Consider the following 20,463-nt stretch of genomic DNA (forward strand, 5'->3'; position numbering starts at 1 on the left):
AAATCTGAAACCTTTATACCCTCAGGTTGCGTGTGATGATACAGTGATGATATCATGGGCACATCTCTACATGCAAACTGAGATATTAACCATGAAATATATTATATATTAAAGCAAATTATTCCTTGGATGCTTTGATTAAATCTGCTTCTAAGAACATACAAGAAATAGGAGCATTAGTAGACCACGTGGCCCATTGAGTCTGTTCCATCTTTCAATATGATCATGGCTGATACTGGGCTTCAAACCACTATCCTACTCACATCTGATACTCCCTGGAGCATCAGAGGGTGAGGGGTGACCTTATAAAATGATAAGGGGCATGGATAGTGTATAGCCAAGGTCTTTATCCCAATGTTTAGAGGGATTTGTGTCAAATGCTGGCAAATGGGACTGCATTAATTTAGGATACCTGCTTGGCGTGGACGAGTTAGACTAGAGGGTCTATTTCTGTGCTGTACGACTCTGTGAGTCTATTCCCACTCTCGGGAGCGCATTCCAGATCCTGACATTTTCTGCATGAAGAGATTTTCCCTCACATCTCCATTGCTGCTGTTTCCAATTATTCCAAATCTGTGCTATCACATTCATATCCTTTTGTGGATGAGGGCAACTTCTCCCAACCTACTTGCTTCGGATCCCCTGATGGCTTTGAACACCTTTAACAAACCTCCTCTCAACTTTAGTGTCTCAAAGGAAAACAAAGAGTCATTTAATTTTGGGCTCAGTGCTGGGAGGGAGGTGGTTCATTCAGAATATTCACACCCAATGACCCACTTCAATAATAATAGTAATAATAATAGTCATCTATTGTTATATGTATTTATGAAAATTCAGTAAAATCTGTATAAGTCACCATAAGCCAGCGCCACTTTAGAGTCATAGAGTATAGAGATATACAGCGTGGAAACAGACCCTTTGGTCCAATCATCCATGCCAACCAGATATCCTAAATTAATCTACTCCCATTTGCCAGGACTTGGCCCATATCCCTCTGAACCCTTCCTATTCATATACCCACACAGATGCCTTTTAAATGTTGTAATTTTATCAGCTTTCACCACTTCCTCTGGCAGCTCATTCCATACATGCACCACCCTCGACTTGAAAACATTGCCCCTTAGGTCCCTTTTAAATTTTTCCCGTCTCCCTTTAAATCTATGCCTTCTAGTTTTGGACTCCCCCTACTCTGGGGATGAGACTTTGGCCATTCACCCTCTCCATGTCCCTCATGATTTTATAAACCTCTATAAGGTCAACCCTCAACTTCCGATGCTCCAGGGAAAACAGCCCCAGCCTATTCAGCCTCTCCTTATAGATCAAACCCTCCAACCTTGGCAATATCCTTATAAGTCTTTTCTGTACCCTTTCAAGTTTCACAACATCTTAATTATGTAAATCATTATAAGAAATAAATCTTATAGCATGGTGTCTTTCTTGCTCAGCCTCCTCATAAAGTGGTTGTCCAGCATGTCTTTTCTTGGCTAGAGTGGGAAGCATGAGACAGGACATCCTAGTTGTGTTCGCTGTTCAGTCACTGCACTCCTCAACCTCGGATGGATTTAGAACAGGCTGGTTGAGATCAAATTCGCTGCCTTTATCCCACGGTTGAGGAGTTGAAACACAGTCTTGCACTCAGGAGAGTGCACTTTCAAACAGTGCAGCAAAGATATAGTTTTTAAGGTGATACTGTGAAAAGAGATAATGTTTGAGAACAACAACAAAATTGGATTTAAATAACATCTTTAATGCAGCAAAGCATCCAACGACACTTCAAGGTCCCAATTATTGAACAAAATATGGCACCCAGTCTCATGAGGAGATTGAAGATCAGAAGACCAAAAGCAATCAGTCAAGGAGGTAGGTTTTTGAAAATATTCAACAAGAGGAAAATAGGGCAGAGATAAATAGGTGCCAGGCAGGAATTCCAATGTTAGGGCATAAGCAGCTGAAGGCGCTATCATTGGTGGAGCACTTAAATCAGGGACAGTCAACAAGCTGGAATTGGATGAGTTATCACGAAGGACTGTGGGCAGGAGGAGATTATACAGAAAGGGGGTGGGGGCAAAGAGATCATGGAGGGGCTCAAAAACAGGTATAAGAACTTTAAAAATGAGATATTGTTTAACCAGGTAATGTTGTTCAGTGAGCAGAGGAGTGATATTGAACGGGATTGACACAAGCAGTAGAGTTTTGGATTGCATCAAGTTCTCTGAGGGAATCTTGTTTAGTTTTGTATCTTGGATCAACGCAGAGGTGACACACCTGCTTTATGTGTGGAGATACACTTCACGGTGCTTCGAAATGGGGGCGGTATGGTGGCTCAGTTGTTAGCACTGCTGTCTCACAACGCCAGGGCCCAAGTTCAATTCCACCCTCAGGCGACGATCTGTGTGGAGTTTGCACATTCTCCCAGTGTCTGTGTGGGGTTCCTCCAGTTTCCTGTGCGGGTGGATTATCCATGCTTAATTGGCCTTAGTGTCCAGGGATGTGCAGGTTAGGGTGGATTGGCCATGCTTAATTGGCCTTAGTGTCCAGAGATGTGCAGGTTAGGTGAGTTAACAATGGTACATGTGGGGTTAAGGAGTGAGGTAGATCTGGGTGTGATGCTCTTCGGCGGGTTGGTATGGACTCAATGTGCCGAATGGCCTGCTTCAACACTATAGAGGTCGTACGAAATGTCTCCTTCATGCTGCGGCCCTATCTTCTGAAATGTTCTACCTTTCTCTTTGTCCCTACCCAGGCATCACCAATCGAGCCCAGCAAGCATCAATTTCCTGAAGTTATTTCTTCATTGGATGTGGGAGTCAATGGCTATGCCAACATTTATTGCCCACTTCTAATTGTCCTTCTTGAGCCACTGCAGTCCTTGGGATATACGAAGTCCATGGTGCTAGAAAGAACAGCGAAGGAATAGCGATATATTTCCAAATCAGGAGGGTATGTTGTGTGCAATTCTGGTCTCCCTCCTATTAGAAGGATGTTGTGAAACTTGAATGGGTTCAGAAAAGAGTTACAAGGATGTTGCCAGGGTTGGAAGATTTGAGCTATAGAGAGAAGTTGAAAATGCTGGGGCTGTTTTCCCTGAAGCGTCGGAGGCTGAGGGGGTGACCTTATGGAGGTTTAAAAAATCATGAGGGGCAGAGTAAATAGGCGACGTATTTTACCTGGGTTGAGGGAGTCCAGAACTAGAGAGCATAGGTTTAAGGTGAGAGGTGAAAGATTTAAAAAGGACAGTAGGGGCAACTTTTTCATGCGTGGGATGTGTATGGAATGAAATGCTAGAGGAAATGGTGGAGGCTGGCACAAATACAACATTTAAAAGGTATCTGAATGGGCATTTGCACTGGAAGGGTTTAGAGGGATATGGGCCAAATACTGGCAAATGGAACTAGATTAATTTAGGGTATCAGGCCAGCATGGATGAGTTGGACCGAATGGGTCTGTTTCCATACTGTACATCTCTATGATACTGTATGTGGCTGGGTGGGGAACTTGTAGTTGGAGGTATTTCCATGTATTTGCTCCCTTCTCTGGGGTGGGGGTGGGGTTGCAAGGTACTATAAGGAGCTGTTACATTACTGCTGTGCGTCTTGGGGATGACACACACTGCTGCCACTGTGTGTTAATGATGAAGGAGTGAATGGTGAAGGTGAGAGTTAGGGTGCTAATCACTGGGGCTGCTTTGTCTTAGATTGTCACTTGTAACAGACTTCCATAATCAAAATGCAAAAATTTAAAAAGGCACATTGCTTCATTCTGAAAAATTATTATACCGGACTCTAAATATTAGCCTGGTTTCTCTCTTTGCAGATGCTGCGTTTCTCAAGCACATTCTGTTTGTTTCCCACAAACAGCAACAGAATAATTGAACCTTATAGGTGGGACTGTAGTGAGTCTAATGAGGTCGGCCAGCTGGACATCATAGAATATGAGTTCCCTGCTTGGGGCTGCTCATCTCTTCCAATTAGAGAGCCCTGGCTGACAGATATAAAGAGGAGTGTCAGAGATTCTGTTCACTCTGAGAGCTGTCAGTGAGGGAGCTGGGGATCAGTGTCAAGGACTCTCCCCGTGTAAATAAAGAGTGACTTGGTGACGGGATACTGGCTTCTATGGAGTTATTTCATATAGCATTGTAATGGTCACTATTAATTGTTTAATTTATACCTGAGATTGAAATTAAAAAGGGTCTACTTAAATGTTTCCAGCTTTGTGTTTGAGCAATGGAAACACATTGGTGTGAGCAGGCTATTCTGGACCTAGTGCTTTGCAATGAACCAGACTTTATAAAAGATCTTAAAGTAAGGGAACCCTTAGGAAGCAGCGATCATAATATGGTAGAGTTCAGTCTGGAGTTTGAAAGAGAGAAGGCAAAATCGGATGTAATGGTGTTACAGTTAAATAAAGGTAATTATGAGGGCATGAGAGAGGAACTGACAAAAATAGACTGGAAGCAGAGGCTAGCGGGGAAGACAGTAGAGCAAAAATGGCAGGAGTTTGTGGGTATAATTAAGGACACTGTACAGAGGTTCATCCCCAAGAAAAAAAAGATTATCCAGGGAGGGATTAGAAAACCATGGCTGACAAAGGAAGTCAGGAAAAGTATCAAAGAAAAAGAGAGATCCTATAAAGTGGCCAAGAGCAGTGGGAAATCGGAAGATTGGGAAGGCTACAAAAACAAACAGAGGATAACAAAGAGAGTAATAAGAAAGGAGAGGATCAAAATGAAGGTAGGCTAGCCAGTAATATTAGAAACGATAGTAAAAGTTTCTTTCAATACATAAGAAACAAACAACAGACAAAAGTAGACATTGGGGCCACTTCAAACTGATGCTGGAAGCCTAGTGATGGGAGATAAGGAAATAGCAGGAGAACTTAACAAGTACTTTGCGTCAGTTTTCACAGTGGAAGACAGGAGTAATAGCCCAACAATTACAGGGAGTCAGGGGGCTGAGTTGAGTATGGTTGTCATTACAAAAGAGGTAGTGCTAGAAAAGCTAAAAAGTCTTAAAATTGATAAATCTCCTGGCCCTGATGGGATACATCCTAGAGTTCTGAGAGAGATGGCTGAGGAAATAGCGGAGGCATTGGTTGAGATCTTTCAAGAGTCACTGGAGTCACGGAAAGTCCCGGATTATTGGAAGATCGCGGTTGTAACCCCATTGTTCAAGAAAGGATCAAGACAAAAGATGGAAAATTATAGGCCAATTAGCCTAACCTCGGTTGTTGGTAAAATTCTAGAATCCATCATTAAGGATGAGGTTTCTAAATTCTTAGAAGAGCAGAGTCTGATTAGAACAAGTCAACATGGATTTACTAAGGGGAGGTCATGCCTGACAAACCTGTTGGCATTCTTTGAAGAGGTGACAAGCAGGTTAGACCAGGGAAACCCAGTGGATGTGGTCTATCTAGACTTTCAAAAGGCCTTTGATAAGGTGCCACACGGGAGGCTGCTGAGCAAGGTGAGGGCCCATGGTGTTCGAGGTGAGCTACTGGGATGGATTGAGGATTGGCTGTCTGACAGAAGGCAGAGAGTTGGGATAAAAGGTTCTTTTTCGGAATGGCAGCCGGTGACGAGCGATGTCCCCGCAGGGTTCAGTGTTGGGGCCACAGTTGTTCGCATTATATATTAATGATCTGGATGAAGGGACTGGGGGCATTCTAGTGACGTTTGCCGATGATACGAAGTTAGGTGGACAGGCAGGTAGTACTGAGGAAGTGGGGAGGCTGCAGAAGGATCTCGACAGTTTGGGAGAGTGGTCCAGGAAATGGCTGATGGAATTCAACGTGAACAAATGCGAGGTCTTGCACTTTGGCAAAAAGAATAAAAGCACAGACTACTTTCTAAGCGGTGAGAAAATTCGAAAAGCCAAAGTACAAAGGGATCTGGGAGCGCTAGTCGAGGATTCTCTAAAGGTCAACATGCAGGTTGAGTCCGTGATTAAGAAAGCGAATGCAATGTTGTCATTTATCTCAAGAGGGTTAGAATATAAAAGCACCATTGTGCTACTGACACTTTATAAAGCTCTGGTTAGGCCCTATTTGGAGTACTGTGTCCAGTTTTGGTCCCCACACCTCAGGAAGGACATACTGGCACTGGAACGTGTCCAGCGGAGATTCATACGGATGATCCCTGGAATGGTTGGTCTAACATATGAGGAACGGCTCAGGATCTTGGGATTGTATTCATTGGCGTTTAGAAGATTAAGGGGAGACTTAATAGAGACGTACAAGATAATACATGGCTTGGAAAGGGTGGATGCTAGGAAATTGTTTCCGTTAGGTGAGGAGACTAGGACCCGTGGACACAGCCTTAGAATTAGAGGGGGTAAATTCAGAACAGAAATGCGGAGACATTTCTTCAGCCAGAGAGTGGTGGGCCTGTGGAATTCATTGCCGCAGAGTGCAGTGGAGGCCGGGACGCTAAATGTCTTCAAGGCAGAGATTGATAGATTCTTGTTGTCTCGGGGAATTAAGGGCTACAGGGAGAATGTGGGTAAGTGGAGTTGAAGTGCCCAGCAGCCATGATTGAATGGCGGAGTGGACTCGATGGGCCGAATGGCCTTACTTCCACTCCTATGTCTTATGGTCTTATGGTCTTATGACCTCACCAGTCTGTGGAAATTGTGTTTGGGTGGTGGGGTTTTGTGTGTAGAAATGTCTTTGCTATTTTGTAACAATAACTTTAATTGATAAGTTATTTCTTTTTTTTGTATCAATGTAAATACTGTCCAGGCCAGTAATGTTTTCCCTGTATGTTGTGGCCTTGAGTTTAATGAAGGGTTGACAATTAGGGAGGATGCTAATGAATTCTTCCAATTCTGCAAGAAAAATCCAAATACCACATCAGTGAACATAAATATATAGGTATTGTGACTGTATTACCCAACACAGTAGTAGATTGTGAGAATGACGAAGAGGCCTCTGAAAACCAAGAAAAATTCTAAATATAGCCCTTGAGAACATCTCAAGAGAAAGAAGATGAAAAGAAAAAAATTTATGTCCTGTTACCTGGTCAGACCTGATCTACACGTGTTGAAAAGGGTGGTGCTGGAAAAGCGCAGCAGATCAGTCAGCATACGCGGAGTAGGAGAGTCGACGTGATGCTGCCTGATCTGCTGTGCTTTTCCAGCACCAGCCTTTTTGACTCTGACTCTCCAGCATCTGCAGTCCTCACTCTCTCCTGATCTAGACGTGTAGGAGCAAATTACTGCAGATACTGGAACCTGTACTGAAAACAACCAATGCTAGAGATCCCAGCGAGTCAGGCAGTAACCATGGAGACAGAACAAGGTAACATTTCGAGCCTCGATGACCCTTCATCAAATCTGATGTGAAGTGTGTGTGTGGGGGGGTGGGGGGGGAGGGCAGCATTTTTGAGGGTGGGTGGTTTGGAGTGCTGGGGGAACAACTGATCTACATGTGACTCCATGCCACATCGATGTGATTGACTGTAACCAAGCCACTCAGTTCAAGGGCAATTATGGATGGGCAACAAATGCTGGACTCGTCAGCGATGCCCACATCCCAGAAAAATAATAAAGGAATAATACTAACATCTAAGTTTTCGTCTCTTCTTCCCCATAGAAGTGCCAATGTTGGACTGAACCTCACACCTTTGATGCATGAGCTGAGACGTCACCTTTTTATTGTAAAACCTTACCTTATCTCGAGAATGTGACTTAAAAGAAGATCTGGGATTTTCATATTAATGAATCGAAATCTGCAACCCATTCTAAAAGTTAGAAGACTTAACTGCAATCTAGGTTTGTTCAATATGTCGCATCAGTTGTATGACACTATAGGGTAAAACCAATGACTGCAGATGCTGGAAATCAAATACTGGATTAGTGGTGCTGGAAGAGCACAGCAGTTCAGGCAGCATCCAACGAGCAGCGAAATCGCCGTTTCGGGCAAAAGCCCTTCAGCAGGAATAAAGGCAGTGAGCCTGAAGCATGGAGAGATAAGCTAGAGGAGGGTGGGGGTGGGGAGAGAGTAGCATAGAGTACAATGGGTGAGTGGGGGAGGAGATAAACGTGATAGGTCAAGGAGGAGAGGGTGGAGTGGATAGGTGGAAAAGGAGATAGGCAGGTTCGACAAGTCCGGACAAGTCCGGACAAGTCATGGGGACAGTGCTGAGCTGGAAGTTTAGAACTAGGGTGAGGTGGGGGAAGGGGAAATGAGGAAACTGTTGAAGTCCACATTGATGCCCTGGGGTTGAAGTGTTCCGAGGCGGAAGATGAGGCGTTCTTCCTCCAGGCATCTGGTGGTGAGGGAGCGGCGGTGAAGGAGGCTCAGGACCTCCATGTCCTCGGCAGAGTGGGAGGGGGAGTTGAAATGTTGGGCCATGGGGCAGTGTGGTTGATTGGTGCGGGTGTCTCGGAGATGTTCCCTAAAGCGCTCTGCTAGGAGGCGACCAGTCTCCCCAATGTAGAGGAGACCACATCAGGAGCAACGGATACAATAAATGATATTAGTGGATGTGCAGGTGAAACTTTGATGGATGTGGAAGGCTCCTTTAGGGCCTTGGATAGAGATGAGGGGGGAGGTGTGGGCGCAGGTTTTACAGTTCCTGCGGTGGCAGGGGAAAGTGCCAGGATTGGAGGGTGGGTCGTAGGGGGGTGTGGACCTGACCAGGTAGTCGCGGAGGGAACGGTCTTTGCGGAAGGCGGAAAGGGGTGGGGAGGGAAATATATCCCTGGTGGTGGGGTCTTTTTGGAGGTGGCGGAAATGTCGGCGGATGATTTGGTTTATGTGAAGGTTTGTAGGGTGGAAGGTGAGCACCAGGGGCGTTCTGTCCTTGTTACGGTTGGAGGGGTGGGGTTTGAGGGCAGAGGTGCGGAATGTGGACGAGATGCGTTGGAGGGCTCCCTCACCACCAGACGCCTGGAGGAAGAACCCCTCATCTTTCACCTCGGAACACTTCAACCCCAGGGCATCAATGTGGACTTCAACAGCTTCCTCATTTCCCCTTCCCCCACCTCATCCTAGTTTCAAACTTCCAGCTCAGCACTGTCTCCTTGACTTGTCCGGATTTGTCGAACCTGCCTATCTCCTTTTCCACCTATCCACTCCACCCTCTCCTCCTTGACCTATCACGTTTATCTCCTCCCCCACTCACCCATTGTACTCTATGCTACTCTCTCCCCACCCCCACCCTCCTCTAGCTTATCTCTCCATGCTTCAGGCTCACTGCCTTTATTCCTGCTGAAGGGCTTTTGCCCGAAACGGCGATTTCGCTGCTCCTTGGATGCTGCCTGAACTGCTGTGCTCTTCCAGCACCACTAATCCAGTGTATGACACTATAATCATTTGCTATAAATTCTGTGTCCTATAATCCTGCTTCACTAGCTACTTGATGAACGAGCAGCGCTCCGAAAGTTTATACCTCCAAATAAGCCTGTTGGACTATAACCTGGTGTTGTGTGATTTGTCCACCCTGGTCCCACACCAGCTCCTCCACATCATGGCCCAAATATACACACAGACACAAATAGACTCCCCATTTCTTTTACATTTTTAGTCCCTCCAGCACAGGACAGCCACTCCATGATCTGTCTGTCCCATTCTTAAACTGGTTATCAGGAGCTTTGCAAGACAGACCTGAATTGACTGCCCTCTAGCTGTGAAGCTCTTCAACTTGCGATCCTGATGGAACTGAGTCAGTGTTAGATACATTGGTGTAGTCCTGCATGTAGCCACATGGTGTCACAACACGTTGGTACACCGCGATGCCGGACAGATACATTAGAATTAAGATTTTTTTCCCAATTTTCTCTACCCCTTTTCAAAATTAAACATGATGAAGTGGCTAAATTTTCCACTAGCAAGGCGGTCAGTAATTCATCAGAGGTTTTAGAAAATGAGCAATGGAAAAGCTGGGGAACATAAGGATGATTTTTAAACTCAAGTGAGTGGTTTTGATCCAGAAGGTTGGTGTGATTGTAACTTTCAAAAGATAAAGTTAATCTGTACTTAAAAGGACAAAAGAAAAGTGTGAGGAAAGAGCAGGGGAGTAGGAATAGTTCTTTCCAAGATCTGGCAAGGACAAAGTGGGCTGAATGGCATCGTTCTATTCTATGTGGCTATCATTGCCTTCTAGGCAGGATATTTGTTCATTTGAGAGATAGGGTTCTCATGTGGGATGGAGGGGGTTTGCACGAGAACTCTGCTGCCAATTCTGTTAACATAGAAACTTAGAAAATAGGAACAGGAGTAGGCCATTCAGCCCTTTGAACCTGCATCATCATTCAACATGATTGTAGCTGATCATTTAACTCAGTGCCCTATTTCATGCTTTCTCCCACATTCTTTGAACCCTTTAGCACTATACCAAGTAAGTTGACAATGAACTTGTCCATCATTTTCCCCTGTTCTTACATGATATCCAGTAGGCATGTTAGCCTTCAATGCCTGTGTGCGAGGAAACTGGCTCACTCTTGATCACTACCCGTGATGGCAAGAGTCCACCTTTGAATATCAGGCAAGGAGAAAACTAGTTTGGATGAAGTTATGCTGTTTCTTTTTTTCCAAATAACTCACCTGCCTTTACTCTGCAGGTCATACACTTGCCTAAGATACTGATTTGTAGCAATACAGGGATCATGGAATAATACAGCACGAAAGGGGGCCATTCAGGTGACCATGTCTGTGCAAGCCCTCTGGGGTGGTACCTGACCTAAAGCCAGTCCTCTGCCTTCTCCCCTGAAATAACTGCACAGAGGCCGGTATCCTGTCACCAAGCCACCCTTTATTTATACATGCGCTGTACCCTGGCTGTGATCAGCCAGCTTGGAGTCAGTCCCTGAAGTGAGGAGACTCTCTGAATCCCTTGTTTACATAGTCATAGAGTCACATAGATGTACAGCATGGAAACAGATCCTTCAGTCCAACTCATCTATGCCGATCAGATATTCTAAATGAATCTAGTCCCACTTGCCAGCACTTGGCCCAGATCCCTCTAAACCCTTCCTTTCAACATACCCATCCAGATGTCTTTTAAATGCTGTAATTGTATCAGCCTCCACCACTTCTTCTGGCAGCTCATTCCACACACGCACCACCCCCTGTGTGAAAGAGTTGCCCCTAAGGTCCCTTATGTATCTTTCCCCTCTCACCATAAACCTATTCCCTCTAGTTCTGGACTCCCCCACCCCGGGGAAAAGATCTTGTTTATTTATCTTATCCATACCCCTCATGACTTTGTAAACCTCTATATGGTCACCTTTTGGCCTCCAACACTCCAGGGAAAACAGTCTTAGCTCAATCTGTCAGCCAGGGCTCCCAGGATAACAACCCCAATCGAGGATCTCATAGTCAATAAGATCTACCTGTAGCTGTTCCATCCCCTTAACCCTCAACATTCTTCTTTTTCAAGTAATAATCCGATTATCTCTTGAAAGCCTCAACTGAAACTACCTGCACCACTCTAACAGACTACATTCCAGATCTCACCACTCGCTGCATAAAAGAGTTTTCCTCATGTCTTCATTGATTCTTTCTCTCTGTCCTCCAAGACTTACTCTTTCTGCTGTTGCAAACAGTTTCTCCCTGTCCACTTTGTCCACACGCCGCATGGTTTTGAACAGGTCACTAAGTCTCTTCTTAACCTTCTCTTGTAGCTCCTCGGAAAACAGTCCCAACTCCTCCAATCTGTTGCATAACTGAAGCCCTTCATCCAGACAACCACTCTCGCCAATTTATTCTCCACTCTCTCAGTGGGGAGTCCTTCAATTGAGAGAGGGAACAAATGGTGTGGGTTATATTATTAATGATGACCTTGCAGTGGGAGAGAATAAAGTCTCAGTGCATTTGCAGTTCCAAACAGTTCAAAGGTATTGTTAAAAGTTAGAGTAAAATTTCAACTAAATAGTCCCATCATGATAGAAATAGCATCCTTGAGGCTTAAAGAATGTTGAGAGTAAGTAGGGGTTCATAACATAAACAACTCATATTTAATTAGCATCTTTAATGCAATGAAGTGTTCCACATTAAGGGCAGCACAGTGGTTCAGTGGTTCAATTCCCGCCTCAGGCAACTGTCTGTGTGGAATTTGCACATACTCCCTGTGTCTGTGTGGGTTTCCTCCAGGTGCTCTGGTTTCCTCCCACAGTCCAAAGATGTGCAGGTTAGGTGGATTGGCCATTATAATTGCCCATAGTGTTAGGCGTAGGGGAATGGGTCTGGGTGGGTTTCTCTTCGGAGGATCAGTGTGGACTTGTTGGGCTGAAGGGCCTGTTTCCACACTGTAGGGAATCTAATCTAATTGTTTTAGGTAAGCAATTATCAAACAAAATTTGAACGTGAGTCTCATCTGGAGTGATTAAGTCTGGATAGAGAGGACATGGAGAAGATGTTTCCACTAGTGGAGAGAACAAGACCCAAGGCACAGCCTCAGATTGAAGAGACAGCCCTTTAGAACATTCCTTTTATTGCTTCTCACTGAAACATCATTAGAGACCTGAAAATAAAACCCAAAACTGCGGTTGTTGGAAATCTGAAACTAAAGGGATAGATACTGTGCATGGGCAATAAGTAGCAAGTTCAAAGAAGGACTAGGAATTGGCACAGGCTTGGTGGGCCGAAGGGACTGTTCCTGTGCTGTATTGTATTGTATGAAATTAAAAATCTTTTAAGTCCAATGACTGTTCTTCATTTCTGAGGAAATGTCACTGGACTCAAAACATTAACTGTTTCTCTCTCCACAAATAGTGCCAGACCTGCTGAACTTTCGCCAGTAATTTCTGTTTTGTTTCAGATCTTTAGCATCCACAGATATTCGGGTTTAATTTGGGTGGAACATTTGTGTGTCGAATCAATGTCAAACTGATCATGAAATGGATTAATACATTATAGTGCGTGCGTGTCAGATGCAAAATATTGACCAGGTAATTGCACGTGTACAATATAAAGTATGAAATAGATTAATAAATGAGAGTAGGCACAATCAAACTTCTGATTTTCTCACCAGAAACATCAAGGTCCACTTTATTCAAAATGTGTTCAGCTACAGGGAACACTTCGGTATTGATATGCGACAGCATCGCAGTTACGTAAGTATTTTAAGATTCTGAAGAGAATACATTTCAGTCCATCAAACTGTACTTCAAAGGCCATGTTTGAATGTCCCATGCTAAATCATTTGTCACTTGCAAATTTCCGTGACAGGATGCTACCAAAGTTGAAAAGAATGAAAGGGAGCTGAGATAAATCAGAAACCAGCGATTAACTGATGCCATCCAGAGTTTTAAAGGCTTGGTGCGGAGGCGGGGGGGTTGGGGGGAGCCTTTGGCAGAGTCATACAGTTCTGAGGGTTTGAGACGAATAAGAATGGATGGTTTTTAAATCAACACAATGAAGACACAGGGAGGAGGAAGATAAGGATTTGTCAGAGCCTTAGTGGAACAAAAGAGGAAAGGTCAGTCATGTTATTATTGAGAGAGGGAAGAAAAATTGCCACAGGAAAGGAGACAAGCCAAAAACCTGAGATATAATATGAAAACTGAATGTGCTGGAGAAACTCAGCAGATCTGGCAGCATCTATAGAGAGAGAAAACAGAGTTAATGATCTGAGTCTGATATGAGTCTTCTTTGGTAATGAAAGAAGCTGGAAAATAATCTTTACTTATATTCTGACATTAGTGCGAAGGCCAGTCTGAGATTTACAATAATGATGTCATTAAAGGGCTCAGTCACAGGCATGTTGGGATAAATAACCTCTAGATCAAGGGTCTAAATAATATCATCCAAGAACAGAAAACCAATTGTAGTCTGAATCTTCCATAGATTCAACCCATCAAGTCTGTACCTGCGCTAGCTGCCACTGAATCTCAAATCCTCTCTAATTACCTTTGCTGGCTCATTCCTCATATCAGAGTAAAAAAGTGTGGCGCTGGAAAAGCACAGCAGGTCAGGCAGCATCCGAGGAGCAGGAGAATCGACGTTTCATCAGGAATGTTGATGATTATGTCAACTCTGCTGCTCTTCAGATGCTGCCTAAACCGCTGCGCTTTTTCCAGCTCCATGGTTTTCGACTCTGATTCTTTAACATCTGCAGTTCTCACTCCCTCCCACTCTTCATTTCAGGTTGGAGCAAATTACTGTTGATGCTAAAATCTGAACTGAAAACAAAAATTGCTGGAGATCACAGTGGGTCAGGCAGCATCCTCGGAGAGAGAGCAAGCTAATGACTCTTCATCAGAGCCTCTCTCTATGGATGCTGTCTGACTTGCTGTGATCTCCAGCATTTGTTGTTTTCAGTACAGATTCCACCATCCACAGTAATTTGCTTCCACCTGGCCTCATGCAATATTTGTCCGAATGACAATCACTGACTAAGCACAAGCCCAAGGCTGCTGTGATCCTACTTTAGTCACATATGCAAATGCTGGTGGAAAATGTCATCTGTATGACAGAAGTGAAGGTCTGCACATGTGTAAATTCACTTAACTGTGGTCTACCATGATTCAGTAACCAAGGATGTAAAGCACTCTCAATGATCAATAAAGCATGTCCACATTCTGCTTTCATTTTAAATCACACCATCAAATGTACATAAAGGTTGAAATTCATATGCACTGTACATGAATATGAGCAAAGAGATCCCACAGCCCTGACTGTGTCCATCAATCATTTCCTATTAACTTAACAATTATACAATTGGCCAAGTTTAAATTTTCCAATGAACTGCATGTGGCTTGTTATTAGTGAGTTGGACCACGCTGGTTGAGTTGCTGAGTGGACTGCCTGGTGTCACACTCAGCAGTACACATGAGGAAGGTGCTTGATACAATCCTTTGTTGCCTTTTCAGTTCAGATGCTGCAATTTCCTTCAGTCTCCTGAGACTGGGGACAAAATGAGTCTGGGTCATCTTTAACTGGAGGATGCAGTTGGTCGTCAAATGTAGCATTCAATTGTGATGTTCCACATGGTCCAACAGCTTGACGTCTCCTCTGAAGAATGAACAATGAGATGCCTTGCTCAGTGGCGATGAGGGCTAATACATATCTAGCCCAATGAGACTTAGTTATGCAGGAGAAGCAAGTGAATCGAATGGAGTAAATAAAGTAAAGAAACCATTGTTACTCAGCTATTCCATAAATCCCATATCTACTCCCAACCTCCAAGCTTCTTGGCAATCTCTCCATGTATTTTTCTTCTTTTATTCTGTGCTGAGATGTACAAAAGAGGTCAGGTGGCTTAAAATGCTACATATCAATGAAGCAGAGCAATGCCACATTGATAAAATATATCAATTTTTAAACATCTTCTGTAAAACTGGCATTGCCAATGTGGATTGATCTGTTTGCACATGAACTGTGACTCTGTGCTCAACACCATGTCAACTTTCCCCTGCAAATTCTAGTTGTAAATAAATGTCCTATTGTGTTCAGCCATGGTAACAATATATTTGGGTCACTGCACTTAATCCTGAAAGCGGTGTAGGAGTTCGCAGGTCTTTTTCTCAATGATTTCGTACATCTTTTTAATGCGTTTGTCAGTTACAATCCGCACATAGCTCTCAGCATCCAGCACAGCCATTCCATCATAGACATCACCCATTATAAGGAGGGGTCCGTCTGTCAGGTTAATGTTCGGACAAGGACAGTTCCAGTCCATGTTGATCATTATCACTTCCAAATGTTTGAAATCAAAAAACTTAAGTCCCATTTTCTCGTCCTTGAGCACCTCGTCCAGTGTAAATCTGGCAACTCCAGAGTCCTGTTCCTCGACAATCTCTGTCACCCTTCCCACAATGGCATAGTCACTTCTGCAGAAGCTGGGCACGATCTTGTGACGGGGTCTGCACACTTTGCACTGCTGGCTTTTCGGGAACGGGCAGGTCTCCTCACACACTTCCTTGCTCTCAAAGTTATTCTTGTTGCCCTCGCAGCCACCGTAGACGAAAGCGTGGCACTGCTTCATCAGCGAGTTGTAGGCCCACCGAGCCTCCCACATCTTGCAAGGACCCTGCACAGCAGGAAAGGTGCAGATATTGACTGACTCGTTGATACAAGCCAATCGGCACTCTTCGTAGGTCTCAAACTGGTTCTTGCTCCCCTCACAGCCCCCAAACAGGAATGTGGAGCACCTGCCCTTCTTGTGGTCATAAAACCATCTGACATATTGACGGCCACATTCCCTCTTGTCTGGATCTTTGAAGCACTCTCCAGATGGTAAAGGCTGGATTTTCCTGGCAGTGCTCTCTCCAGAATGCTTCCGTCTGATGACTGACAATGGGAAGTCTGCTCTCAGGAGGCCAGCAGCGTTCCGTGCGGTGCATGTATAGATACCTGCATCCTCCTGCTGGATGTTGTAAATAACCAGTTGGCCAATATTGGTGACCACCACATTGGCGTACATTTGATCAGGTCTCATGATGATGTTTTCCAGGTAGTCACTCTGCTTCTCCCAGGTGATGTCCGGCCTTGGACGCCCACTGACATCGCAGTGAAAGCTCACCGTGCCTCCGATATAGACGGACTGGTGGAAGGGGTTGGTGTAGAGAGCTGGAGGGATGGAGTCTTCCAAGGAGGTGGTTGATGTTGGGTTCACTGTGGTTTCTAAAGGCTGGGGGCTGGTGTTGGGCCAAGTGATGTGATACCGACAAGTCACCACTGTCAAGCTGATGCCCCTGATGCACGCCTCTGCATCCATGTAACATTTATTATAGTAGGTCAGGCCATCGGAGGCACAGGTGAAATTGGGCTCCTTCTCACACCTGTCCTTGCACTTACAGATGGGCTGTCCATCCCAGATATCACACTCCGAGCCCTGCTGCGTGCACACAATCCTCTCACACGTCGCCTCTTTGGGGAAGTCCAAGGACGCTAAGCTGCCATCTGCAAACCTCGCTGCCACACAGCTCTTCAGGCCACACACATTCGTACAGCACTTCTCAAAGCTCTGACAATCCTGAAATCAGCAATGGACACAGAGGTTACTTCAACAGGAATGGGCTGGTCACTAACCAGGGACAGGTTCCCAACGTTGCCTTTTCTCAACTCATTTTATACATCTACTGAAACTCACACAATGGTATCAGGCAATAACATCATCTATAAATATCTACAAGTTTCAAAGACTTTTACAACACAAAGTTCAAGTCTGCAGAATCTCTTCATTGAACCTGGTAAAACTGGGAAATTGAGGCATATGGACTATCGTAGTAAGAAGGATGCTCTATGGCATGCTTGCTATTGGCATGAGACCAACAGCTCACCCATGTCTGCTGTGTCTGCAAGCAAGATCCCAGGTTGACCAGATTTGAGTCAAAGCACGAGGAAGACCTTGATGTCCACCGGTGTGCCTGAAGAAAAACATTCAAAAAGGAAAAGCAGAGGGAAAAAATCAATAACCAAATGGGTAGAAAAGAGAGTCCATTAGTCAGAAAAGCCAGACCAATGCTATTCATCTGTGCTAGCTGCGGAAAGGTGTGCCCCCCATCGATCAGTCTCTACAGTCACAACATTGGTCTACCCAGGAAGAGTGCACACCATGGACAAAGACTCCCAAAAATGGACAGATGCCATTATAATATCAAAGAAGCCCAGATGCACATGTAACAAATGTATTTAATGTTCTCTGAATTTCATTTTTTTCTGCAGATGTGTTCATCTCTGTCTTAAAATGCACCTCTGATTAAGAAATACATGCTTAATAATCCTTCAATTACATTTCACACAGGGTGGTAGATGTATGGAATTCTCTTCCACAATTGGCAGTGGATGCTGGATCAGTTGTTAAGTTTAAATCTGGGATTGATTTTTTTTTGTTAAACAAAGGTATTAAGGAATAAGGGCCAAAGGCAAGTATATGGAGTTCGGCATCTGAGGAGCAGGAGAATTGTCGTTTCGGGCAAAAGCCCTTCATCCAGATGCTGCCTGACCTGCTGTGCTTTTCCAGCACCATTCTCTCGTCTCTAATCTCCAGCATCTACAGTCCTCACTTTTGCCTAGATGGATTTAGGCCACAAATCAGCCACGATCTCACTGAATGGAAGACGTTAAGCCACTTTTGGAGTATTGCATTCAATTCTAGGCTTCCTGGTATAGGAAAGACAGAATTATAGAGCTGTACAGCATGCCAAACAGATATCCTAAATAAATCTAGTCCCTTTTGCCAGCATTTGGCCCATATCCCTCTCGACCATTTCTATTCATACACCTATCCAGATGCCTTCTAATTGTTGTAAATGTACCAGCCACCACTACTTCCTTTGGCAGCTCATTCCATACATGCACCACCCTCTGCATTAATATGTTGCCTGTTAGGTTTATAACCTGCCCCTTTCATCTGAAACCTATGCCCTCTGGTTCTGGACTCCCCTCCCCTTGGCTATTCACCTTATCCACCATTTGTTTGGATCAGGGCTGATGTGTAACTGAACTCCACTTCTCTACCTTTAATTCGACCTCTGTATTCTTTCATGGGACATGAGTGTCACTGTTAAGGTCAGCATTTTTGTTACTAATCTTGTGTTTAGAATATGGAGCCAGTCATGGTTAGGAAAGAAGGAACATTTACAATATCCCAAAAAACTACATTACAAACAACTTCTAAAATCAGACTTGTGGCAGCCAATTTATACAAAGGTCAACATTACTAGCTAACCTGTGGTTGTGAATTTTGATCGAGGAATAGATAATGGCAGCTGGGAGATGGTGATGCAAGATTTTTACTGCAGAAAAATTGCATTTATGTAGCACCTTCCATGCCAACTCAATGTGGTTTATTACAGTCACAGCAGTAATTTTGAAATGTCTGAAGACGTGATGAATATTGACTACAGGGTGGTGTAGTGGCAATATTACTGGACTAGTAATTCTCATTGCTCTAGAACTTGCTGGGACATGTAAGTGGGCCTCTAACATGACCATGTTGTTGTGGAGTCACATGTGGGTCAGACTAGGTCTGGATAGCAGATTTTGTTTCCTAAAGGAAATTAATGAACAAAATGGCTTTTCACAACAAATCAATTATCGTTGATATGGTCAATTCACTGATGGACAGCTATCAAACTTTATTATTGAACTTATTAAACAGAATTCATATATTAACTTTATTAAATTGAATTCAAATTTCACCAAATACCAGGATGGCATTTCAACATGTGTCCCTAGAGCACAAGTCTGAGTCTCTGGATTACTCATCCACTGCACCCCTGTAGGCAATACCTATTTCTCAACCTGAAAATCACTAAAACAAAAGATTGGCCAGTCACATTATGACTTATGCAAATTGGCTGCCACCTATTTTACATTACAGCACTTATTTGTAAAGGGGTTTTGGGACAATGGGAAAGACACTACATAAATGTGCCTTTTTTCTTTTCTGTGACTAATTCCATACTCTAAGCTCAAGACTAGTAACAATATTCAGAGAAAGAAATAAGTTCTGCTATTTCAGAGCACCAAGAAATGCCAAAAAGGCAAACTAGATAGTTTCATGATGCAGGAACCATGTGTGTAATAGGTAAATTCCCTGTAAATCATGAAGACTGAAGACCCAGTAAGTAACTGAAGAGCTCGACCTAATGGCTGTCAAATCAGATCAAAAGAAAAAACGTTTCCATTTCAACAAAAAATATTTAAAGTGCCCTTTCAATATCAGAAAAGTGAAAATCAGCTAATGACAATTTGTAAACAAATGTAACATTGTATTCCTCGCTCTGTTTTATTACTTTAATGCACCTTTATATTGGTATGATCTGCCTGTACTGCACACAAACAAAACTTTTCACTGGACCTAGGTACATGTGACAATTATTTATTAAATCAAAATTATGTCTACATTACAGGCATTTGACAAAAGCCAGCATCAAGCAAATTGATGCCCCAATTTATGCTGAAAATGAACCAGTTTGGGAAAGAATTCTGAGGTATCACTAAGAGGCAATAACTTATGCTCCATTGTTTAGATCACAGCAACCTGTTAGATAGACTTCTGTTACCTCATCTGCATTGCAATTCCTCTCGCAGGTACTCTGTGCATCCACCCACAGACCAGGCTCGAGATGGTTTGGGCAAGCATGGAAGAACTTTGCTTGGGAATGTCCAGTGCCTTGTGTTAGGCTCAACAAAGGTAACAGCCCCAGCATGGTTACCAAGGTCCTGGGCTGAACGCCAATTCTGGGATTCCTTGTCAGCATTGATCCCAAACCATTTCTGGCCCACACGAAGAAGTAAAAGTCTCCACGCATGTTTGCACCCAACAAAAAGTTTCCTAAACTTTGCTCTAACCTTTTTGTTTAAAAAAGTGAGGGGAAAGTCAGCAATCAGGGCAGTTTAAAAATAGGCTGTTCATTGGTTGATGAAACATAAAGGACTGTAACCCGAGTAGAGTCCATTGAAAACATACAAAGTGGAAGTGTCAACGCAGAACTTTTCACCCAGACTTATAGTTAGTCAAACCAAAAGCAACATAACAGGATATCTAGTCAATGAAACCCAGTTTTCATTCAA

At 43.8% G+C, this 20,463-nt stretch overlaps 1 protein-coding gene across 1 annotated transcript; it reads right to left on the reverse strand.

Annotated features, from left to right (window-relative positions):
- Positions 1–12,949: 12,949 nt before the first annotated feature.
- Positions 12,950–20,230, reverse strand: LOC140494727 (WAP, Kazal, immunoglobulin, Kunitz and NTR domain-containing protein 1-like). The gene is made up of 2 exons (XM_072594268.1): positions 19,953–20,230; positions 12,950–16,915 (listed from the first exon to the last, which is right to left on the reverse strand). The coding sequence occupies exons 1-2, from the start codon at positions 20,199–20,201 to the stop codon at positions 15,425–15,427; spliced, it is 1,740 nt and encodes a 579-aa protein (XP_072450369.1). The 5' UTR covers positions 20,202–20,230; the 3' UTR covers positions 12,950–15,424.
- Between the last annotated feature and the right edge of the window lie 233 nt (positions 20,231–20,463).

The sequence above is a fragment of the Chiloscyllium punctatum genome, chromosome 24, assembly GCF_047496795.1.
Source record: "Chiloscyllium punctatum isolate Juve2018m chromosome 24, sChiPun1.3, whole genome shotgun sequence".
Lineage (NCBI taxonomy): Eukaryota > Metazoa > Chordata > Chondrichthyes > Orectolobiformes > Hemiscylliidae > Chiloscyllium > Chiloscyllium punctatum.